Source organism: Bombus fervidus, chromosome 10, assembly GCF_041682495.2.
Source record: "Bombus fervidus isolate BK054 chromosome 10, iyBomFerv1, whole genome shotgun sequence".
Classification (NCBI taxonomy): domain Eukaryota; kingdom Metazoa; phylum Arthropoda; class Insecta; order Hymenoptera; family Apidae; genus Bombus; species Bombus fervidus.
In genome coordinates, this window is record NC_091526.1 from 7,589,540 (window position 1) to 7,616,204 (window position 26,665).

At 39.6% G+C, this 26,665-nt stretch overlaps 2 protein-coding genes across 8 annotated transcripts in view; one reads left to right on the forward strand and one right to left on the reverse strand.

Annotated features, from left to right (window-relative positions):
- By (focal adhesion protein tensin) overlaps positions 1–26,665 on the forward strand; it is a 181,172-nt gene that overhangs the window by 27,678 nt on the left and 126,829 nt on the right. The window lies entirely within an intron of this gene.
- LOC139991358 (putative sodium-dependent multivitamin transporter) lies at positions 1,031–8,050 on the reverse strand. 2 transcript variants are annotated; one of them, XM_072011341.1, is made up of 7 exons: positions 7,725–8,050; positions 7,164–7,295; positions 6,253–6,474; positions 5,471–5,814; positions 5,292–5,411; positions 4,200–4,874; positions 1,032–2,923 (listed from the first exon to the last, which is right to left on the reverse strand). In XM_072011341.1, exons 1-7 carry the CDS (start codon positions 7,728–7,730, stop codon positions 2,671–2,673), a joined length of 1,752 nt encoding a protein of 583 aa, XP_071867442.1. In that variant the 5' UTR covers positions 7,731–8,050; the 3' UTR covers positions 1,032–2,670. The 2 variants fall into 2 exon arrangements, with proteins under 2 accessions (XP_071867443.1, XP_071867442.1); XM_072011342.1 differs by lacking the exons at positions 7,164–7,295; positions 7,725–8,050 and adding an exon at positions 7,018–7,154 and having other exon boundaries at positions 1,031–2,923.

Consider the following 26,665-nt stretch of genomic DNA (forward strand, 5'->3'; position numbering starts at 1 on the left):
TTTTGGTTCCTCCTCGAGCATGTTGTTGCGGTATGCAATTAAATTTTATAGAAATGACGTTTCAATACGCAAACGAGCAGTTTTACGACACGGATATTGCGAGATTTCGACGATGAGCTGCTTGTAAACCGTTTGTTACCACCGGTTAAATGCAAATGGGTTTCTACGAGATAATCATCGTTATTTGTTCCACGGTGATCTTAGAAACGTCCGTGAATCTTCTCAGATACTTTCCAATGTTCTATGACTTTTGTAGTATTTGGAAAGGAACGTTTTGTTCTCGGCGATGTTGAAGCAGAAACTCGGAGGAAAGCTCACGTTTTATTCTTATTTCTTTTCTGTCAAGTTTGAAATTAAATACGAGTGATTGAAAGCACGCTGCTCTCGGATTTCAACGTTCAATAATGCAGTCAAGTAGGAAATTGAAATGAAGAATTTTCAGTAAAAGTGGACGAGAATATGAATCTTTTCAACGTTCGACTAACTAAATCAGAGTCGAAAGTATTCAGTCATAAAAATATACTTAACCCGTTGACAGTAGAGGCTGGATCATATGTCACGTATGTAGGTTGGTATTTCACATTTATTGTTGTACCAAACTGTATAAGGAATTTAATTTCTTAAATAGATTGAAAATGAAGATTTTTTTTCCTTGATTCTTCACTTTTACATAGATATATTGTAGAATATTCAACACCCGTAGCAGCGATAACTAAGTATCCATTTGCCAAGGGTGAGAAAGCAAAGACTAGAACGTAATTGGAAGTTTTATAATGTGTCTTCATTATCAAACGGCAAGCCTTATGTCGCAACACTAAAATAAGAATTTTCTCACATTATCGGCAGAGAAGTAACCCTTAATCACGTTTACAAGAGAATAGGGGTCTGTTTAAACCGCTATATCGAGTATTACATCAAGCAGCAACGTTCTCACGCGTGTCTCACCTTTTTCCTTTTTTAAAGGGTCATTCGTTTTCGCACGATGGGTGCGCCTGTATCAACGAACAGCTACCTCAGACCCACACGGATTCTTCTTGGTAGTACGAGTGAAATTTATGTGGTCGAACGTGCGCGAATCGACGCACGTGTCCCACGAAAATTTCACTGATCGATGACGCGTACGAAACACCGGTACGTCGACAGGAAATTAATCGACTGGTCGTGAAAGAGGCGCGGCTGTTATTTTTATTCCAAAAAATATTGCCATACCGTGTGTGTCCAGTGAATTTCCGTCAACACTTACAAAAGCGTCGCTCTTTTAATTCGAGCTTTTAATTCTCTGATGCACGTGTGACGCTCAACACATTCGAACATGGACATAATTCGACATTGAACGAGCATTTTCGGGCGTGATATTTCACGTGTCTCCCCTGTCCCTATCCCTTGACAGATTTTTTCCTCCTGTGTGGAGCTTGTCTCTAATTTACGCGATGAAAATTCAGTTGGCCGGACCGAACCGAACGAACTGCAATTAAACGAATTATAAAGCCTTTCCCAACCATCGTGCCACGGAGACAATTAGACGATAAATTACGACGATTCCGCTTCCGCAAACAACGCGACAGGGGAACCAGTGTTATCTGTCTCACTCGATATTCACGAGTGAGAGAGAACGACAGAGAACGAGAGAACAAAGAGAGGGCGAGAAAGGACGTACCGTGGCGTGATGATCGTTTTCGGTGTGAAATTTAATGAAACGGCCGGTCGCTTTCGTTGAAAGAATCAATTATCTTTTATTGCGTGTCTTTCGCTGTTACAGAGCGGTAGTGTGATAACGTGCCGTACAGAATGAAGTTTAATTAAACGTGTTAGCGGGTCGTTCGCGACCCATACTCCACAGTGAATTGCTCGTCGACCATTACGAGATAAGTTAAGTTACGCGGTCATTTTTCTCGGTGTTTGGCTAAAACGATACAACGAGAATTATAGTGTCTCTAATCCGGTCATCCCTGTGACCCAGATGCCTGGATAGTTTCATTCGTGGATAGCTCACATCCTTTTCCAGCCCAATCGTCTCTCGTTAAGTTGCAAATGAACAAAGCGAGGAAAAGACGACGGCCGACAGCGCTGATGAATTTAACGCGCTGCAATCGAAACATGGTGCAAATTGGAGATTTTATTAATTTGCTCTACGACGAGGCACTGACGATGAGTTATGGCTAATGAAATCATCAGAACAGTTAATAAGTACAAGGAACAGTGACACTGGATCTCAACCTGCGCTTATTTTATTAATGAGTATTACTTGCAGAAGCTGGCTTGATTACTTTCCTTCTTAGGAAGTTGCTCGTAACACGAAGTAAATACGATATTCGAAGTGAAATGCAAGTTTTTAAATTGATAAATTGTTTCGCTCGTTCTCGAAGCAAATCTTCTTATCTACGGGATTCGTGTTTCTGTCATACGAGCTTGGAAGCGTTGAATTTCACTTCCTCACGATGTTCTTAATATCCATAGGATTGTCATACGCTACCGTGGTGAATTTATACAAATTGTACATTACATCAACGAAACAGTATATAGAATTTTTGTCTCCATTTTTGGGAAGTTCTTTTGACAGGTAATTTCAAACTTATAATGGGCAGTGCAGTTCCACTTGCTCTGAGATATCCATTATCGCATCGGAGCTTAATTCTCAATACGCTCGCTGCTATTCTTATATTCTTTATTTCATTTTCTGTTCTCCAATACGAAGACTTGGCTGTTCGTAGTCTTCTGCGCGTTCTCCCTTCGTCTCCTAATTCGCGCCGCCAGGAAGGGGAAGAACAAGCTAGGCTCTGGTTCGCGAGCGTTCTTGTAAAATATCTTATTCGTGATCAGGCTGGTTACGTAGCCCACGATCAACGTGATTGCCAGTCCAAGTGGATTATACCACATGTACGATATACGATACAAATAAAAGTACGACGAATCGTCCACGGGGCTGAAAATGAAAATGAAATTCATTATTGAAATTATTTGAAACTTTGATTGATATTGCGATTATATTTTCTGGATTAAACATTTGAGATTAAACGATGATAGAAGTTTAACGTTTACGAGTATATTGGATACCGATCATTGAATAAACGAGCCGAAAAGGAATACGAAAAATATGACAAAGCAAGTTAGAGGCGTATGGCAAGGAGAAAGCAATATCATACGCAATACTGGAACGCGGCAGGGATTTCAAAGAGACTGTAATCACGGTTTATTAACGAGTAATTAGCGTTAGTTACTATCGTGGGAAACGATGGGAAGCAAGCGGCACGTGAAAGCGGCTCTCGAGTCGAAAGAAATCAGGAAGTAATCGCTGCTTCTTAACCAAGAGAACTGGCTACCATGGTATCGTTCCACGCCCATCATATCGTAGCGAAACGTTTGAACCGACGATAAGGCGTATCCTAGAACGATTCGTTGCTGATTTATGTATCAATTATATTCCGGCGTAACGAAAACTGCTCCCCGGTAACGAAATTTTCCGTTTCCGATAAATTCATCGCGGCTGCTCCTTATCGATTATGCCTGGAAGAGTCAAGAATCACGAAAATGAGGTGCTTACGATCTGTCCGCCTTTCCTACTTCGACGTTTTACTTGAATTTTTTGCTGTAACAACGTTTCGAGAGAGAATCGGCTGGTGACACGCGTGTACAATATATTTTTACCGAAAACGAATCTCACCAAAGCGAGGAACGTTCATAGAAACGGTCCTATGGTTTGAATAATATGATAGAAAAAATGGTGGATGTTAATCGACTTATAGTACGGACGGTTTCATGTCGTAAAGAATTGATTCCTAGTTCTCTTTTCAAATTTATAAACGAGAAGAATGGTTAAACGCAAGAAACGATTATCTCTACGTTTTCTTATGATTGCTTGAAGCATAAATTGCGAATATGTATCTGTATCGCTCATGAAGAGGGATGAAAGAAAGCAGTGCTTTTATTCACAAAAAGGGAAACAGTTTTATCCGTGTAATTATTCCATGCATGCATTAAAGGGAACCAACGAACTTGATAACAGAGCAAAGATATTATAGCCACGGTTTTCTAATTTGCCTCCGGAAAAATTGCTATTTCCGCCTATTAAATGCCGGCTTTCTTTGCTTCGAACGAACTCGTAAAACCTTTTACAGCATTGGTACTTTCGAACTGGCTCGCGATACGCACTTTAAAAGCGTCGATAACAAGCTCGCTTTCTTAACGAGCAAGAAACTTACTCTTCGAATAAAGTTGTGTTTTGATGATAGAGGAGTAAGGTGGAATTGTCGCAGCCTTCCACAGATAACGGAAGATTGGGTGTTGGTGGTTTCGGTGTACCAAATACTGCCCAAAGGCACGTGATCAACGCTGTGCTAGTGCCCACGATGGCTCCAGCCTGATTTGCCTTTTCCATGAACATGCCTAGTGTGAAAATCCCCAAAATGGGTCCTCCAATTGCTCCAGAAATCCCTATGGCAGCTTCGACCAACGGTCCCATCGATTTGGCAATAAAAGCCACGGCCAAACACGCGAAACCATTCGCCACAGCAAGAATTTTTCCAATTAACGTGGCTTTTTCCGTTGGAAATTCTATACTAAATTTACGACACGTGGGCTTTACATAGTCTTCCAAAGCTACAGCAGCTAGAGAATTCAACATAGCGGATATGGTGCTGAGACTCGCGCTGAATACACCGGAAATGAAGAGTCCAGTGACACCTGGCACTCGTGACATTCTTTCAGCTGCGAAATATGGCATTATCTTGTCGAAGCTGGAGATTTTACCGGATGTAACTGGGTCACAGTTTCTGTACACAGCGTAGAGAACTAGACCGCAGAACGCTGTCAAAAAACCTAAGAGTAAAGTGAGTGGGCCGCTGAGAATAAGCGCGCGTTGCGAAGATTTGAGACTCCTAATGACAAAAAATCCAATTTAGATCTTATACACAATTTAAATCAATTAAAATATGTATCAGAGACCGGCGTAGTTTGACAAATTGACTAAAAGACCAAATAGATTCTGCCGGACATGGAATAGTAATTTCTCAGTTAACCTTCGAATCATTGATTATTTTATACTTTCTATACATTTTAATCTGCAATTCCTTAACGTATTTACTTTTTTACTTGCCATTCTAGAATTGGTCGATAGTGTACATCCAGTGATTGAGATAACTGAGCAAATTAAATAAAAATTACATGGGTGGTCGAATAACATGTAGATAACGCTAATCGTGAGTATTCGAAGACTAAAGAGAAACGGCGCCTGACTCGATATCTAAGCCACCGGTCTCGAATTAATTATTATATAAATGATTATAAATACTCACTTGGCAGTGAGTAAACGCTGAACTTGGATCTGATTAACCGCGTATAAAGACAGAAACATGGTAGTACCACCAATCAGTAATGCCCACCATGTGTGCCTTATAGTTGGATCAACCCTGAAACTAAAAATCAACACATTTTTCAACAATCTGTTCTCGTATAAATTCACTGATATTCTTACTCGAAGAATTCTATTCGACCATCCTCTTGAGCGATGCTCCACACATTGGATAAGCCTCCGTCAAGGTCGCTAGCGGCGATACTCAGGATGCAACAAAGTGCGGTGAATATCAGTACTGCTTGAAAGACGTCGGTGATGAGGACAGCCTTGATGCCACCTACGGTCGAGTAGAAGGTGCAAATCAGGCCGATCAGCACGATGCTCATGTTCCCTGATAGACCAGTGGTCGCTTCTAGTGCCAACGAAGGTGCGAATAATACTATTCCAGTGTATAAAAGTAGCTGCAGGAAGTTAGCAGTGCTGGCTAGTAGTCGTGCTCCTACTCCAAATCGTTTCTCTAGATACTGAGAGAAAGACGATTACAAGAAAGCAAGTTACTGTAAATTACAAATTATGAATTGAAAATAGAGAAATGATTTATCAAGTTCTGGTTCTAAATTGTCTTTTTTTTTTTTTAAATATTGCAATAGAAGATCACGATGAAAGCTTTGAAGCTTGAAACTGATGGAAAATAATTTTTTATAAAATGTGCTACCATCTATTAGCATTAGACTGCAAATTATTTTTTTAAATGCTAGAAGGAAAGAATCACGAAGATGGTCTTCGAATTTGAGATTATGGATCAACGATGGTTTACGAGGTACGATTGATTTATCAAGTTCTAATTTCAAATCGAGTTCATAAATACTGGAAAAGAGATGATCACGAAAGTTATTTCTAAGTCCCAAATTGTGGGAATGATTGATGATATAGTACGATTGATTGATTAGAAAATCATATACCTCATAGACACTCATGGTGTTCAATTCCGCGAAAACGGGAAGATAAAGATGCAAGACGATTGGTGTACCAAAAAAACCACCCAGGTACAACAGCGTGACTTGCGTGCCATGAATGTAAGTTTCTGCGCTGATTCCTAGCACCGTGATCGCCGACATGAAAGATACCATCAGTGCGATCGATAAAGGAACGATGCCCATCGTTCGATTGGCTGAGAAGTACTCCTGTTGTAATAATCGCGAAACATTGGTTAACGCATTGCTACATTCGTTCGATCGTTTGAGTGTTGCTGCTGACACTACTGTTACGTTTTACTAAGTTTTAGTGCGTTTTGACAAACTTAGAGATAAAATTATATAAAGAAATTGTCCACTTTATACAAGAGTGAATTGATCCTTTGATATAATAATTTTATTTGAAGGAAGTATTTCGATCGAAATGAATTATTTCGGACCGTCAATTTGTCCGTAGCAGAAGTAAAACCGAAAACCACGCTATTCATTCTGTGTATCGTTACTATCGCCTGATCGATCGTATTCTGCGAGTGGACATTTTACTCCTGGCCCTCTAACTTGATTCGTAATAACGTTTCAGCGTTAATTAACTTTCTGTCTTTGCGGTCGTTCGTGGAAGTTGGCTCGCGGCTAACCCGATAAATTAAATAGCGCTCTGGATAGTTGGCAATTTGTGTCGATGGCAATATTTATCGCGCGGCTAGATCGATCGGCGCGATAACGGTGAAAGATCTGAAGCATGGAACGCCGGACCTATGTCGTGATCTAAGAACGTGCCAGCTCTAGGTATGTACAATCCTGTTCTGACGCAGTTTATCACGGATATTGGATCGCGCGGCGTTGTAGACTCGATGTCGATTCGATCGTCCGTGGCGAAATTAATTTTCCAAGGGCTTAACCTCGGCCGTGCGTTGCCTGCCTCCGGTGAATCGGTAGTAGATCCCAATGCCGGTTGAGATCGACAGCATTAGACCGATGACAAGATAATCCGGCCATTGAAGCGTCGATGTATCATTATCCTTGCTCTGCCCCTGCAAACGAATCCCTCCGTTTTTCCCTTTTATTAAACTCCCTTTCGCGTAAATTGTTGGTTTTCCGATTCACTTGGATAACAATAACATCGTCTTCGATTTTATCCCAACCCTGGTGAATCCTCTGCTTATCTTAGCTCCGCGAGATGAGATTAATTTGTGATGTGTAATTGTGATTTGTGATGGTGAAATTAGCGAGTGGAATCGATTAACATCAGGTGAAAGGTGTGTAAATGAAGGATCAGTTGGGTGTTATTAAAAGGATATTAAAGGACGTCACTGAATTTAGAGAGAGAGTAATTAAACTGATGCAATTAAGATTAGCCGAGAAACATGTCGATAAAGATTCAATCGTCTAACGTTCACCAGAGTTGAACTACAGGAGAGAAAGGCTATCTATTGGAAGGTTTCTATGGAAAGAGCACTCACGTCCATTCTATAGGATCCACTCGTGTGATACCATCAACTCGCGATGGACGAGAAATTCGATATCGCGAGCTTGTTTGCCCGAGTATCGTGCTTCTTCCTGAATCGTTTCTGCGGCGACGAGGGAACAGGCTGTGAACGTAACACACTGGCGGCCGATGGTCCCAACCGTGAGCTGATAGCACTAAGAAAAGGCGCGCGCGAATTCTCAGAGAGAGGATCCCTTGGAGAAGTCGTCACCTGCGTGTTTTGTGGTCGAGTGTGTTCGTTCGAACGAGCAGAAAAGAGGCAAGGATGAAGCGGTCCATTACGTAAAGCTTGGCTCAGCATATTTCCTGTCAAATGCACGCAAAGCCTCGCCACTTTAACGAACGTTCGAAAAACGGTGGTAAATTCAGGTAATATTCAGCCAGCCGGCTAAGCGTGCCAATGGACGAGGAAAAATATGATGAAGAAAGAGAGAGAGAGAGAAGGAAGATTATGAAGAAGGTGGTTTATAAATTGCAGGAGATTATAATGAGACTATTCTCTTCCCATAATATAAATCATGTGTCTGGAGTTCTGAAAAACGAAACTTATGATTTAATGACTGTTTAATCATGTAAAGTCAATAACGTTGGTCACCCTTGCGAAAGAACCAGTCCGATTGGCGTCGATTCGTGGCCCGATTCAGAGTCACGAATGATAATTAATCTCGTAAAGGTTAATGAATTCAAGATAAAGAGGAATTTTCGTTTGCTGAACGAATTCCTGTCTCGAGTGGGAGCAATAGGAACGCGAAAAAGATATTCGAATCCCCTTGTCGATAGGGCTATCGATCGTGAAAGATTTAATGATTTTAACGTTTCTTTGAAGTCCTTTAATTGGAAACGAATAAAGAGCTCAAAGAGAACATTCGTTACAAAGAGACGAAGAACCGACGAGTATTGAACGTCCAGTGGAATTCGCTCGAGGCGAATGCTACGCCACTGTTGCGTCGCTGATGCATAACAATTATTCGCGAGACGGTAGCTTCTGGTCGTAATGTAATTTCCTAGTATTATGAGGCACAATCGAGGGGCCATCGGCTATTATTCCGAGAAGGGAAGCACCCATAGAAACGTCCGAGCAACGAGGATTCCTCGATCCATGGGAGGGACTCATCGATCTTTATCGAAACTGCCGCAAAGGTTATCTGGACGATGGATCGAATACGTAAAATTCAATTTGATATACAATCGATGCTGATCTTCCTGATGAATGATATTTTTCTTGAATCCAACGGCAATCTAATATTATCCAATATTATTTAATAGAGCTCCATTCAGTTTCAATGGAATCTTGTTACGGTCTAAGATAGTCGCGCAAATTCAATGAAGTCTTGTCTGAATTGAACGAGATCTTATTTCACGCCCATCAAATAATCTTCTGTTAACTGCAATCTAACCTACTTGTGCATATTTTATTGTCGACGATCTGTTTTAGATTTATGCGCAAGTCCATGGGAACGATCGTGTACATCTTCGTTTACAAATAGTAAGATACATATTGATTTTATAAAAGATGTGAAAGATTAATCTGAATTATCAATGAAACGATTAATCGAACAGAATTTTACTTTCTTCATGCGGCGTAACATCTTAAAAATTTGGAAAATATATTTGATAGAGTTACAAGAGGAACGCGATGAGTTAAGAATTACGTTCGTTTATATATATAATCTGAGATAAAATCTGGAATCAAATAACAAAAAATAAAATAGAAAAGTAATCCAAATATCAGAATCGATTAAATCAATAATCGAGGAACGTAATGGATGTAAACAAGGAAGAATTTAATTTCATTATCATAAAATTGATACGATTCTATAATCTATATAATACCTTAATCTAAGGTCTTAAACGTGATAATAATTCTTAAACGTTTAATGGTTTCCTAATAATATTTGACGTTTACTTCATTTTCTGCAAGCATCGTAATACTTCCTTATGAAGATTTTACATATGATTTACGGAAATGAATCATCGATCATTATCAATAGCTTACACCGAGATTACGATGGTAATCGATTTATGAGCATATTTTATGCGATGATATCGCGTTTCTTCCTGACATAAGAAGAAATCCCGGACCTGTTTAATGCAAAGAGATTGACCAACACGCCACACAATTTGTCGAGTTGAATTTATTCCTTCCAACGTAATTGCACGATGCATGGTACTCCGGAGGTTAATAGAGATCCCTGTTGAGACTCGTCCAATTTTCGACATTGTTACTTGACCGTTGGCTGGCTCGTTTTACGCCGATGCTATTCGCCGACGCTATTCGCCGACGAAGATGCAGAGGAGAAAGACGATGGACGACGAAAGAGGAGAAAAGGAGGAGCCCCGTAAGTGGCGAATTCCCGTCATTAAGTCGTTAGTCGGACGCAGGACAGCAGGCTAACCGTCGGTTAACTGGCTGCTGAACTTGATCGACCAATCGTTGACCCTCATGGTCGATCGAAATTTACCATGTGTTGCCGCCTTTCATCCCCTATTTGCTTTTTAATCGAGCTAAATTTTATTCCCCTGAAAGATTGATGGTACAGCGTAATGTAACGTGTGGAAAGTAGTAGTTGCAAAAATATGTTGATAGATTATAGGAATTTTCGTGAACATAGAAATTCAGTTAATAACGAGTAGTAATTGTATGAGGATCATAGAAATTTGCTTGACGAATTATAGTAATTCTCTTGAGATCATAGGAATTTTTAGCCATAGATGAATGGCTAAAAATGTAAAGAAGAGAAGTCTAAGTTTATAGAGGGTTAGTTCATCGACAAAGAAAATAAATTTGGATAGTAAAAATGGAAAACATGAGAAGATCATAATAATCGTTGAACATAAACTGCAGAAATGTAGGAAACATATCTAAATTTATAGACGATTTAATCAGGCATTGAGAATTCGAAAAATTCGAATCTCTAGAAGTGAAATATTTCTGGTTTCTTCCTCGCATCTTGTGTATTCTACGTGATGGAAGATAGCCATGTTGGTCAAGCTAATCGAGCAACTGGTGGTAACCATTTTCAAATATTGAATTTAGAGAGAAGAAATCTCTCTTCTTGAATCTTAGTGAAAAGTTTGTAAACCTGCGATTCTATTCTGTATGTCTATTTTACGATTGGCTTGTTTGATTTCTTTTCTCTATTCGTTGCAGGAAGAACTTTGTTTCCATCGGATCAAAAATAAATCTTGAAAGTGTGAATTCCTGGATTTAGCTCACAAGTCGTAACTCCCTTGCTTAGATAGACCCGAACCTCTCTCTCTCTTTTTCTCTCTTTCTAGATTTCGTTGTTTAGATAATCACGATGTCGTGTTCTCGCTAGTGGTTTCCTCTTTTAGTTAGTTAGACGCGCAAGGAGATAAGACACACTCCTAGATTAAAGATCAGACGTGTTTTTGCCTAAAGCACACGCCGCTCAACGTTCTAAGCAGAAGCTCCTCGTTATTATAGTTGGTTACTCAAAAGCAAGCTATCTTAAGGAAACTTGTTTAAATTCATTTACATTCACACGCACGTTTCTCGCGATCTTCGTGAACCCGAATTTGTTGCACAACATAAATTTCAAAAGTTAAATATACCATCGACAATATGCAACATTTATTTGTTCTACGGTCATAGAAGATGTAAGTCCGACGTCATCCATACAGCAAAACTTTTTTATTTACGTTAAAAAGTTTCGTATTAGAAATAAATGTTTCCCAAAGACTCTTTAAATTTATCTCTTAGAAATTACAGGTACTTTTTCAGGACTTTTTCTTCATCCAAATATTCATATAAAAAAGATTCTAAAACGTATCTATACGTTCCGTTCAAAAACACAAGTGTTTTATACGACACGGTTACACGCGTTTTAACGTTGAAACGCCGGAAAGTAGCCAGCGTAACAGCTGCTCCACTTACAAGTGACACTTTACAATGACGCATATATTTTTGCCGGTGCGATAATCCCAAGGCCGCATACAACCGTTTCCAGTAGTTACCGCATAAGTGGAAATTTTGCGAACGATTTCACGTTCATACTCGATTCTTTACAGCTTCTAGGCGAAATAGCAATCCCAAAGTTTTCAATAAGTTTCTAATAACTTTTCGCTTCATATTAAATCATCTTAATCGTATTAGATTTCGATAAAGAATAATTTTGCCCAGGTGACACTTGCAGCCAAAAATGTATATATACAATTTTCTAAATTACAATTGATTAAATATAAAAAATTAATTTTGTCTAGATATATAGCACCTGCAATCGAAATACAGTGATCCCATTCGAATAAAATAAGAGGAAAGTTTCATTTTATCGAATGCGGCAACGATGAGTGACGATCTGATAATAAGCGCGCACGCGTGCTGCCTTGTCGAGATCCCGTAATCAATTAACGGGTAAAATCCGTTTTGTTTCACGGTTACGGTGAATCGGTTTTGTTTTTTGTCGAGCATCCTGTCTGATTCAGTTGCACACACCATTGCTAGCGGATTGTCATGGCCTTAATTAATTCGACATGTCCAAATTGCTTATATCGTCGATTGACGCGAAACGCTTATTAAAATTATCTGCATATGACGATTTCATCGGCATTCTGACTCTCAGCAATTATCGTTAATTAAGTATTCCAAAGACGAAGATAGCGACCATGCGTAGCGAATTTCTATTAGCCTGCGTTCTCGAGTTGCGAATATACCTTTGCAAATGATATCCTTGCTTAATGAGTCGACGATTTATTCCAATTTAATTGTGCAAGTTATAATTATATCTAAGTCTAACATATAGAAAGAGATTAATAAGATATATTTTCTGACTCGTGTATTTCTGATTATGGGTCAAGTACATTGCAATGGTTCATTATCGATCTATAAGTTTATTAGATCAGAATCTCTAGATCAAGGAGAAGACACTTGTACCGGATGATCTCTCCAAAGATCTTGTTTGCGAATACTAAAAATAACAGTGTAGCACGAGCTCTGCGGTTTTCCAGAGGGAATATTAATCTCATTCGTATCAATCTATATGCATATTAACCCAGAGGACAACCTCGGTACCGACATTGATCTATTAAAAAAAATTCTTTTCATTGCGAGCTACGCGATGACTGAAACCAATTCCCCAATTTCCATAATTTTTTACACTCCCTCCCACACCCTGTTCTCTATACGTGCATAGAACCAATAATTCCTTTCGTGACGGTGTTTCACGGCCCTGGAACCGTGACAAAGGATTCGATGCACCAATGCTGGGCATTGACATTCCAACACGGAGCAACAGGACGTAACGAAGTGTGACAATCGGTGATTTTTCGGGATTAGGCAAAAATAGACGGGAAACGTATAGCATGATCTTCATGCAACTATATCATCGTCGAGATCCACTGATAAAATTTACAATGACTTAACTAGCTGGTACTCTTGCACGAGGAAACGATCTTACGTAATTCGATCATTTCCATCGATGATGCATCGCCGCGAATGGATTCGAACACGCGTTATCGCGTGGATAGGCCCACCGACGATAATTATGCGTCTCATGAGCCTTCGATCGTTAACGTTGGTTAGCGATTGGTATCGTTAGGCTTGGTTTCGCGCACTCAGCGAAGCAACAACTAGAATTTTCATCGGGTTAATCCCAGTAGAAATTATCGTAAGTACGACCTCCACTGTTTTGGTGATTCGATAGGATATCAGTTTTCATATGCGACCGCAGTTAAATGGACCGCCACACGCGGGTAATGGAAACACGGGTTGGGTCATCGGATTTAATGATACGTCCAATATTTACAGCCTCTATTGTATTGCCATCTGGTGTTTGCTCTATATACAAATTGGAAAATGTGGGCTTGTTTTAGAGTAGCTTGTTTGATGTTAATACTGAATTTTCATTCAATTCCTTCCATCTTTGAAATGTTGCTGGTTAGGTGACATTTATTGCCGTTGCGCCGCTACAGTGACGATGACAATGGCAATGACAATGACAATGTAGACATTTTTATTTAGTTTTCATTTTTTGGAATATAGGAAAGGAAAGAAACGGCTATTGTATAGATATGTTTGCAAAAATATATAATTTCGTAAACTTCGTGACATCTGTGATATCGACATGTGAAAAACGTGAAATGTGGGGCAGCTATATAAAAGCTCGTTCATACAATTCGTATCTTTGAAATATCGACGACTATTACAATTTTTAACCTCCCGTATGTCATTGATGCTGCTACGACGACGATGATAATGTGAAAATTTTTATTTGGTTTTGCTTTTCTGGATAAAAAGATAGGAAAGAAAGGGAAGCTACCGCAAAGATAAATTCGCAGACATTCGTAATGTCTTTCTTCTCAGGAAGAAATTTGTAGTTTCAAATAGTTCCATGCTGAAGCGTGCTGAAGTTGCTCATACATTGTAAAAATCTCTAGAGGGCAGACGATTAATATTCCCGACGATAGATGTAGCCGATAACCAGAGCAATGCATACAGAATGCGCGAATCGTCCTCAACACAAAAGCCACAACAGCTCGTCGTGTTTTTCGCCTTCGTTCATATTAACAGTGAGTGAAGGAACAAGGAATCAGTGATGCAACGAGTCTTGGATTGATGTGTAACGCGTGCACGGCGCGAGGCGTGTTCTCGAAGTATGTAATCGTCGGCGAAGAATTTGCCGAAGGATTAATGCCCTTTCAACCGTTCGATTCAGAGGTGCTTCGTCTTCTCGGTCTGGCCATGTTTCATAATCGGTCGGCAGCCAGCGTGGCTAACCGAGCGCAGAATTTGTTTCGTAAATCAGCCGTGTAGAATCGACGAAACACGACGCGCGTACCCTTCTTAATGCGCCACGTGAGATTTACGACCTTCGCCGAGGAATGCTTCTCGAAATGGTAAAAATGACGAACTTGACTCGTCGAATCGTAGATTCTCTGTGTATTTGGTTTCCGTAAGTTCTACCATGTCATCGTCTCGTGTCATTTTTTCGCATGCCACGAGACTCGGAGACTGCGTTCGAGAGGATCGATAATACGCAGTTGCAGCCTCGCGCAACACGAAACTGCTTTTACTTGTCGACGACACGCGATGATCTGCTCTTAAGGGACTTGGCTCGCTGATCTCCCGTTCGAGAGCTAATTATCTCTGACCAACACGTAATGTTCTGGCCAAGAAACGGTCTTAGAATCACGTGGCGCTAATAATGCCGGAAACGTGTCCCTGAAGAGTCGTTGGGGGACGGTTCCGCGAGAAAACGTTGCGTGACTCTCGTTACGAGCTCGGTTCTTCGACGTCGGAGCGTGGGCTGATTCGTTTGTGTTCTCTTCTTTTGAGTCTCTGAGAAAATTTGCTGGCAGAAAAGCGGAGAGAATGGTACGCTAATGTCCTTTGAAATTCTGTAGTTATAAAGTTCGTAGATAGGAGCCTGGATAGTAGGATTTATTTGAGTGTCATGTCGCTTGATACCATTTGGAATCTCTTTGTCAAATTGTTTTGTGACACGTGAATATAATGGCATGATGTGAAAAGGCAAAAGCCAGTTCATCATTATCATAAGTTTTTACATGTATGTATGATGCCGCGCTTAGTAACAATACAGGGCTCTTTCTTCTCTGGTTCAATCACACTAATGGCAGTCAAAAGAGTGAGACTCGCGGCCTGTGAAAATGTTACAAAAACCGAATAGAAAAGTAGTATCAATGCTTTTATTATCATCGCGTTTATTTAAGAATTTTAATAGTAGTAGTAGTTCTCTTTTATTCGCAGTGGAATAACCTAGAACTCGTTCCTTCAAAAGGGTCCACTACGTCGTTGATGGCACCCATGTATTCTTAATGGATCCACTTAACAAGTCGAATTACGAGCAGATGATGTTGACAGCAGGTCTAAAATTGTGCAGAGGCCATGTTGTTCTGTCAATCATTATTGAATGACAAAACGATTTACAAGCTGTACGTATGCCGTGACGTGGAATATTTGCTGGTCAATCAATAATATAGGGTCGTCCATCATTAATTGATCCATTCGGATGAAATTTCTTTAAAATTTACGTGCAGAAGACAGAGATAGGCGTTCCATAAAAAGAGGGAAAAGTACTAAAATTAACGATTAAGATAATTTTTAACTGCCGTCTTATAATTTTTCTGACATTATTAGGACCTGGTGAAATACAGAGCACCATTAAGAATGGATTACTTTTTGTCTTTATTCTCGAAGAAAAAATTTATATTGAAAGGATTGAAAACGAAAAACCAATATAAAATAAAATAACAATGCAATTCTGAGCCTTCTTGCGTATAATTAATGTACAAATTGCAATAATTTATGAATGAATAATATCAGTGAATTAACAAGTGAACAATTACACTTTATAAATTTCTCTTTAATAACGTTGCAATTTGTAATTTGCATAATCTTCATGTAAAATTTCATTCTTTTTCATTCAGTGGAACCTGTTATTAGTAACTTCTAATTTGTGACTTGTAAACTTCCTTTTTACAACAAGCTTCAGGTAGTACGAAGTCGACTGCAAAGTTGCTGCTTAATCGTGCATAATTAAAAACGTTTAACGAAATGCAACACAGAAGAAGTTTCACTTAGTCCCTTTGTGGTTATCGATTCACTGGTCGATATTTCACTCCACACCATTATTGTATATTTCATGAGAAGTTTGCGGTAACATCCATTACGAAAGTCGACGCGATCGGTGCCATTTAGAATGCAGATTTACGAGCGGCAATCAATATCGTTACGAGCGCGTTAAGGATTTTCGTGCGAACAGTACACGCCCGCACATGAAGCACAGACCCTGACAATGAGCGTCTATTCACCAGCTCTAAGCATCCAAAGGTCCTTGAACCTTCGTTTCTCCCGGCTGTTTACTCTGGATCACGTGAAATCGATCCACTTTTAATTTGTACCAATTAGCTGGAACAACGAGAACGCGGTACACAAGCCGACAGCAGACAGTCGTTGGCCCAATGAAATAGTTACGAGGTCGTGACTAGTTGTGTTGAGCGTGTTCGTGACTGGCGGCTGTGTATTTCTCAATTTCAACCGTCGTGAGCTGAGCTCTTCAATTCAATTAGCCAGCTCGCGTAAAACTCGACCAAGTATTACGCCGATAAACGTGCTGGTTAAACCTGCGCCACGATTTGCAAATTTATGAACTTTTCTACTCCGGTGAGCGGTAGATAATTGATATTACGAGATACTCCATTGAGCTTAGAAATATGGGAGAATAATTTTCATAGATTTCTCATGCACTTGGCGAAGGAAAAGTAATAACATTATACTGTGCTTAGAAAGAGAGAGAATAAGTTTTGAGAAGTAACTTTCTAGCAACTAATTTTTGGAGAGTAACTTTCATTGATTGTTCGGGAGATGAAAAAAATAATAAGAAAAACGGAATGTGATTTGTAAATTTATGGGCTTCGTACTTTAAGGAACGGTAGTTGATTGGAATTACGATCCTCTGTCGAACATCAAAATATCGAAGAATAATTTTCATCGGTGTTTTATAGTGAAGAAACGGTGAATAGAAGAAAGCGACACATTGGGAAGAAATAAATCTTTCGAAGGATGAATTTTCCTAGGAAAATGTACTTATCTTTGATATATGGTGCTGCTCAGAAGATCAACTAGTACGTTTGCGATAAGCGTATGAATAAGTACAATGTCTTTATTGAAAGGCCTGGAGAATGGGTTGCTCGTAGCATCTTCGTTTCAATAATTCACGACTATAGGAGCAAGGAAAGACACGGCGATGGAAAGGATGTTGGTGGTTCCAAATATGGGATACTGCAATTACGCAGGACGCGAGTATTATTACGTTACATAACCAAACGAGCATAGGCACGTCACGAGGTTCTGACTTACGATTTTCCATGGGTAAAGACCAAGAGAGAGGCAGCAAATTAACCACCCATCGAACTTAACTTTCAGACGTATCATCAATTTTTATGATACGACGCGCGTTACACATTGCACAATGACGACGCCTCAGAAATCAATCAGCCTAAGAGACATAAAGTTATTCAAAGATAACAGACAATTAACTTGTCAAAATATCAAGTGAATTTATCTTGCATCCTAATAAATCTTCCAAGACCTCACTGTCGTCGTTAATTATCTTCATTCCGTCGACTCGCGTTAATGCTTAATTAACATCTTGAACTATGTTTACCACCGATGAATTGGATATCTAGACACATGCAAAACGGCGAGAAAATGGCGGATGTAATGTGCGTACCAGTTGCGTAACTCTCGGTTGAGTGTGCAACTATGCGAAACGATCTCTCGACAGATGCGTAGCTCCATCGCGCCCGCAATTGATATTTCTTACGAGCCACGCCACGTGGCGACGTGAGTAACCCATAGGTGCGTACGTGAACCGTTTTCTGAATGAGCCGCAGGAGATTTCGATGAATCGAAAGATCCCAGCAACTGGCCGTGACAAGTTTATCGAACCTTTTCAAATAGAATTCAACCGGCACTTTCAGATACCCCTAGAAAAAGCTGGCAGAAGTATATACGAAGAACGATTTTAAAACGATTAATCAAAATCTTGGCTCGATTTCTTAACTTCGACAGGTTCCACGTAACGCACACGTGACTCACGCAAGAAACTCTTTGCAAGAACATGCCTCTGCCACTCGACTTCTTTCCCTCTTGAGATCGATTCACTATAATAACAGGAAGTGCAACATATCCAGGATCTCCACTGGACGCGATATACACTCGAGCAATTAATCGAAAGCCGACGTATGGCAGTCCTTGACTTGAGTTCGCTTTAGCACATTTCACGCCACGCATCTCGTGTCCTATCACGTCGACAGCCTTGATACTTTTCTTGTTCCGTTTTTTTCGTCTCAACGAATAATCCAGAACGATCGGTGAAGTCGGAAAGCTTAGAGTGCTCTTTCTAGTCTCCTCTCGAAGACGTTGACGTCCCGTTCTGTCTGTCGGCGTCAAACCTCGAGGCGTGTCCAATCGACTTAAGCACCGTGTACGCGCGTGTAGAACGCGTAGCAGACGCACACGATCGGTGGAAGAAAGCGGCGAGGCACCGCACGAGAAAAGTAATCGCATCAAATTGCGTTAAATGCCACGCTCGGTCGACAGTGTCTCTCCTTCTGTCGATCCAGAGTCCATTCAGAGGCAACAAAACAATCGTTAATTGCCGAACAAAAAAACGGCCGATGGGAATTGAAAGACGAAGACCCGAAGGATCGGCGATCCTCTTTGTCTCGTTCCAGTTCCGTTACCTACGCTCGACCGTAATCCCATCAACGTGAAAATACTCGTGTCGTAGCATGCTTGATTTGCCTCGACCACCGTTATCGATTTTCCAATTGTCTGTGTTCTCTTTTTCTCTTTGTTGCTTTTTCTCATCGGTTTTTCCTTTTTTTTTAACCCTTTATGTTTGTCTCTTTGCCATGATTGCCAGAGGCACATGGATCCTTACCTAAAAGCTTGAAAACATGCTCTATTCAGCAGACTATAAATTTAAAATTAGGCGTATATTAAAAGACATGATAATGATATATGCTTGAATATCAATGCTTGAATTTTTCCATTAATTTAGAAGAAGCTTAATTTACTAAACTTTACCTAAACCTAATTCAAATCTAATCCAAAATTTGAAGATAAAGATTTTATAAGATTTGATAATTAGGAACGCTAGTTTTATTATTGCATTCTGGCTTTTAAAAATCAATTTAATCGCATCTACTATTACATTTCAAAACTCGTATTTTGAAATATATCAATTTATTCCCATTAACTACATACTTCATAAGAAACTACTTAATGATATCAAAGTTAGAAAATCAACAAAAATAGACGTCTAATATTTGCCCTCCCTGTAATCTTCGCTAAATATAGGTAAGTGTCTCGATATTTTCGTGCTGAAATGTATTTTTTTTCTATTCACCTTGGTTGTAAACGACCAGACCCGCCCGTTTTGTCGGCGAGAGTTGCGCAAGAGTCGCTTGGGAAAATTCAAATCATTCCACGGCCGTAGTGCTTTACTCTGTCATTATCCTACTTTTGTTATATGACGCAAGTCGAGACACTCTTACGCTTACGCCTCGCATAAGAGATCGAAAATTATTTTAATCCTATCGTGTCGGGGTTTATCGCGCGGAACTCGCGTACGGTGAAATCCGCTGCGAGCCTTTGGTCTCGTTGACAGCTGTAAAAATCAAGCTGATCGAGGTGTGGAATGTCTGACTAGTATTTACTTAGGAACTATCTGGATCCCGTTGAAACGAGATCGATTTTACAGCAAAGGGATTGAAACTTCGCTAACTAATAATAAAGGAAACTCTAAGAACACGTTTAGCCTGAATATATCCATAGGAAAGTATCACTGGCAGTCAATAAATTGTCCGCGAAATTATAGATGGTAATACATAATGTTCCTAAGTTGAAGTAGATTTTTTCTTGTTACTGAAGCTATTAAGGACCAGAGTTGTGTTAACGAAACATTTCACGAACTTCTTTTTAGTCAGATTACGCTATTTAATTCTATTGAACTCACCATGTAATTGCAAAAAGGAGTTTAAGAATTTTCTCAGTGTTCTGTTTATTACTATTTCTTCTTCTGTGCAGATCCCACAGTTTTATGGAATTTAAAGCAACCGAAATATTTTGTATCGCCGTGATGAACTGATTTCTTTCAAATGATAGAAATTCGTTTTGTATCTCCAACCTCTTTATGTAACAATTTCTATGATCATTTCTGTAATGTATCTATTATTCCGATATATATTTATAATAGGTTACGAACGTGGAATGCACGTTCTAAAGCCCCAACGTTTTATCCAACATGATCACCAACGACGTTGTGCTAAAAACAGTAACGATGACTTGTCGTTCCATCTTGTGATTCCACGAGCGTACGTTCCCCGATTACAAGATTTCTGGTATACATGGGCTGCATGCACTTGAGATCACGGTTAGAACTAGATGAGTCTAGTCTGTATGAGGAAAGAGGCACTCTTGGTTGAAGGGGTTGTGGAACGCACGAAGGCTCGTGGAAGATAACGTCGAGGCTGATTTAATTAACGATAAGTAATCACGAGGCCAGCGTTGCTTAATTGTAAGGTCGGAGTACATTATTTTCCTATCGCGGTGAAAATTACACATGTAGCTCTATTATGATCAGAATCTTGTGGCTTATTTCGGTTATTTTATAATTCTCATTAAACATGTGGAGCAAAAAGGAAAAGGAAAGAAAACGGGGAAAGTGCTTTCGTGAAACCGAGTTACCATGCTTCCAGGTTGTTTTACTCGACTTAAATATATGCTTTAAAAATAAGTATGCCTAACATTCTGAATTCTTTTACGTAATAATTGATTAACTAGTGCTATTAATGAACTGAATGTGAAAAGTTGTAGACTATATATATGTAGATTTCTGTTGCATAAATGGCTTGCTACCTTGTAATTCGCAAAATTTACATAGAAATTTTACTCGTTTTATTATCGATTTGCTTAACGTCGTGCGGTAGAGGTTTATTAGCAATTATGGTCAAACTAGCAATTACACCTGTAATTCGTGACTCGTAAGGTTTCACTATTAATTTTAGTTTCATTATAGAGAAGACTATGAAGATGCAGACTTCTCTCTCTGAACGACCAAATTAAAAGTATTTTAGTAGTAATTTAATTACGCAAATAAGCACTGAAACTAGAAAATATCTCTAAAAACGCGATCTTTCTAAATAATGAAATTAAAGGTATTCTTCCAAAGAAATATTTTTCTTCCATCAAGCAATAGGTTCACCATCCGTTAACACATACCACCCGCATAAAAGAAACATTGCTCCGACACTTAAACACCGTTTACCAAGGCAAAATTACCGAGCAATTCTCGTTGTATCGTTTACTTCGCACTGTCTCGCGAAAAGCACGGTAACTAACCTGGTAATCGAAGATCACGGTACGCGGATCGGAATCGTTTGACTGTAATAACACGGCGGCCGGATAACGCTGTTGTATGGTCGTTATCCAAAGGAACAGCTGTTTCGCCGGTCGGTCACGAGCGTTTGCCAAGAACTCGGAGAACGTTTCACGTTGAAAACTGGGGAAGTGGAGCGGCCGCCTGGGACCCCGGAAGACAAGGGCCAACGACGAGACGAGAATCATAAAACGCTTCTTTCTCTTCGTAGCCGTGAATAACGCGTCCCTTGAAGTGGCACTCGACAAACGACGACGAAGAAATAACAGTCGACTTGCTCGTTGCACGCTGAGAAATAGCGGACAGCACGAATCACACGAGCAACAGTGCCAATTCGCTATAAAGCGGACGGTTTAATTGCAAGAAACGCGGAAATCGATAGAGTTCGCCTTGAAAGGTCTCGTTTACAATTTATCGCGATCAAGCGAAAACAAATTATAGCAAGGAACGTCTATTGAGTTTATCGCAGCGTGTGGCAGCGCGTTGCGACCGATTTCGTACGTTACGTTTTACAGAACAGTTGCATTGTTCTTGCGTGACTTGCGACGATGTAAAAAGTGGAAATCTTACGAGCAGCCAGTTTGTTCGTTCCCCTTTTGCTGGGCTTCCTGAACGAAACTTTCGAATTAATTCATCTCATGCCTCTCGTCAACGAGTGAAATGGAAACTGTTAACGGTTTTATCGAGTTTTTTTCTCATGCAGACCATGATGTAACATGATAAATCATTTCTTATCTGGCACGACTACCTTAATAGGCCATTTTAAATTGAAAGAAGTTGATAAGTATTATGTACTCTCTACAAGATCTTCTTTATTTCAATGACTCGTGGTATCTTTAACTGATATTACTGGACTTAGAAGAAACTTTTAATTATAAAAAGTTGAAAAATCGTACTCACGACCGGGAAGAATAATTTTTACTCCATCGTAGGGGCCAAATTAACTCGGGATAAAGGAAATATTATATATATAATCGAAATCGAATCAACTCGGGAATATATCTTTAAAATCTCGTTCAGATTTGTCAAATTATTTGAATTCAAATGATTTGACTAATGAGAAGAAGTTTAGAAACTCGAGAAGATGTTTCAAGTCAAACAAACAAGAGACTCATATTGGTACAGTGGTCTCAAGTTGCTTGAAAGCATGTAGATTGAAATCTGATGCAGGTTTAAAAAGTTAAATTATCTTCTTTGAATATTTTTCTAATATTTAACTCATTTCAAACAAGAATTTCTTATACCTATAATAGTAGAAATATCTAGACACGCTGTGGACGAATAACACGCCTCACAAGCTATTTCGAAGTAAAAGGGGTGGTGTCAGAAAAATTATGAGCGTCCCTGAAACAAACGACTTATTGGCCGCCGCAAAGAACGCGGCATAGCCTTTGTTCGAGCGTAGAACGGTGTCTGGAACTGCGTGGTATCGTCGTCAACTCGTCCATGGATAAATTCCAAGACGACGTCGAGGGCGTCTGTAACGAAGGGTCGGCGGAAGATTTATACGCAACCTTCCTCCCATATGCGTTTAGTTGAAGTATAGGATTATGATGTTTCCAAGTAACCACGCATGCCCTACGCTCTACGCAGTGACACGTGTGGAACGGTGCCTTTTTTATTGCGTGTTTCTACAACCATTTAAAAGCAAGAACAGTCAAAAGTTTCTTAGCAATAGAACACGATTGACGAAGAACCAATCCTAATCGACGTAAATTTTTCTTTATTTGAAAATGAGCTGGGATAGAAAGAAGAATAACGTCTTCATTTTTATATTTAGGTACGTGTATCGTGACTTGTATAGAATTAGTGAATTAGAAATTAGGAGGGATATTGGAATTATGAATTTTAAAGTTAGGAAAAAGGTGCTGGAAACATACTCGTATTTATTGTATTTTAATACTATCGTTTAAGATTATCCGAATACTTGATTATCGAATACCGATTTCATTATTTATTATTAATAGACAATGCTGCTTTATGGAAATTAATATGGAAAATTGGTGTTCATAAATGGCAAATCTCGTCGTAGCACAATTTTATCTGAATAATTCCTTATCCACAAGCTAATTAATTTTCAAACATCGAGTTGCATAAAGGAAGTGCTGAATTGATAGAACAACTTCGATGATACTTCGTTTTGTTACGCTTATCTTTCTCGCTGATAATTTAAATTTATAATTCGCAGATTGCACAAGAAAATGGTAGAGTAAGCTTGCAATATTAATTTGTATAAATAATTAATTTGTATCATACATTTCTACTACAACATTTCAGGACTCCCGATTCTTTTCTGTCAATATTATTATTATTTCTTCCCAGAAACTCCTTGTCATCGTTGCAATATAACTTGGAAGCATCAACGAGCAGAGCAATTCTCCTTCGTTTCGCTTTCCACAGGGCCACTGGGACGAAACTTTATGTATCCGGCTTGTTTGATTCGCGACGCGCGATAAATTCACATTTGCCTCGATAGAGGCCCGGAAAAAACGGGGCGTAATAACAGCGAATTTATATACTTGCCGGCTACGATGCAACGGTGCCGTGTACCCTTTTACGTATTAGAAATACACGCTGTGCAAAGAGGCAGAACGTGTAACGCCGGATTTCACGGGTCGAGATTTAGGACTCGCTTTCGCGCGCAACGTTTACCATTTTTCAACGCTGCACGCCAAACGTTAGCTTATTGGCTACGTCCATTTCTGCTCCGAGTAACCAGAAAGCTCGAAGGTATATCGGTGGCCAGGGAAATCACAATTGGCCAAATAATCCAGGACCGTTTGTCATCGTTAGGTAAAACCACGACCGACGAATCCGGCCAGCTTCCAAATAGGATTACGGGCAAATCGAGTAATAGTTTCAAAATGAGGAATCTTCCCTCTGATACGTTTCTGTCGAACAACAGCTTCACTCGATTTACTTCTGCCTCAGACAACGTACAGTCGTTACTTTTTCTTGATCTTTTACGGGTCACCGTATTATCTGCGTTATAGAACCGATAACGATGATGAAATTAGTTTCGCGAGTTTGTTACGTTTGTCACATTCCCAAGGATCGTTTAAAAGTTACACTCTCTTTTGAAAATTCATCGAAACTTTCTAATTTAGACTTTACAAGTAGAAGAGGATAGTAGAGTAATTATTTTTAGAAACTTTGTTTAATCAAAAGATAAAGTTGCACGAAAGTTCAACTATTACAAAGTACAAGCGTCGTCTATTTTTACGGCATCAAGTTACTCTTTTAAATTTCGGCAAGAATTTATAATTTTATATTTGAATACAAAAGAAAATAGCTAAAAATATTTTTAGAAAATTCACGTAAAACCAGAAAATAAAATTCCATGAAAGTTTTATAAGGAAGTTACCAGCTTTTTCTCAATATCGGGATATCCTTTGAAAGTTCATCGAAAATTCCTAGCTCTAAATTCGAAAATTGGAGTTAGCAAAAAGTAAAATACCACGTCAAAAGGAGGAATGCCCATTAGTTTAACGTCAGCGTCAAGATATCGTAAAACTCTCGGCAATTCTTTCTTTTTCGCGGAGGAAAGACTCTCGTCGCTGATTCGGGAGTTTCTCACAGTTTGCCGTGATGAATGACGAACACATTGGTGGCGTGACAGTCCGATCGTGGTGAAGAAAAAGCATATGATCGCAGAGGAATAACCAAGACGATGTCGTTGCTTCTTATCTCGTCGTCGCGACAGCGTGTTCCACTGACTTTGAACGATTGGCTGTTCATTGTGCAAGGCGGGCAGAAAGTCGATTAATTCGAGCGTTCACGCTGCGAGTTCCTTCTTTCCAGATCTTCCAAATCACCTTCTGTTCTAACGACCAACAGAGAGTGCTTATCTTTCTATAAAATATTAGGTCGTTCGAGAAGTTTGTAGCATGTGTAACGTCTTCTATTTGATGGAAACGGAAAAGATACAATAAAACTACATCTATTTAAGTCCACTGAGCAACAAACATCTTATGTAATTATAAGATGCGATATAATAACATTCAATGATAATGGAAATTAATATAGCAGAAATTCGCTGATTCTCGCCACTATTCAGTATTTTTCGTTTATCTAATAGTTCACGTTTATATCATCTGTTCGTGTAGTTATATAGTTCAATACAATAACATCTAATTATAACTGAAAATTGTATAAAAATAGTTTATTGGTTCACCTCGCTACTTACATCTTAATTATCGATGAAATTAAGAAGATGATACTTATAAGAAACGAAATGACTTGTCAAATGTATTTCGTATCGAGCTATTCAGGAACTCCGTAACGAAACTTGAGACGAATTTAGCCATCTTGTGCACCGGTCTTTTCCAGGAATTTTTGTTTGGCAGAAAATTTCACGTGCCCTTTTTAATTCGAAGAACCGTTCTGTTCGTTCTCCAAGTACCTCGAAGTTGCTCGTCTGATATTTACGAAGTACGTGACGGACAAAGATGCCGTTGACGCACGTGTATTCAATTCGCGATGATCACGAGCACTCCCACGCTAAAATCTGACCGAGATGGAACCGGTTGAACGTGGCGGTGATGCAGGAAGACAGAGCACCGGCGGCGGCGGCGGCGGTTCTTCGTCGTTCCGCGTTTTATACTCGCGATGCTGAATCGCCGGGGCGTCCGTGTTGCACGTGCAACGTAATCTCACGCGGTGTGTCAAGTACACCGTTGCATCCGTTATCGGCGTGTATCTGGATCTTTCAACAAGATCTATCCTCGCCTAGCCACGTAGATGCACGATACTCTTCGCTGTCTGCGATTCGAGACTCCGTGTCAATAATATCTCTGGTTGCATCGTGACCAAAGGAGAAAAATGTCCGCTCGCGTAAGAGAAGATTTTAATCGTGTTTAAAGGAGAAAAAGAAAGGGACAGAGTAATAGGAAGCCAATGTTAACCGGTGGTCTTTCTCGTCACGATGGAAATCGTTTTCTATTCGCGATTCTTCTGCATCGAGGAGCCGAACGATGCAGAAGAACGGGAA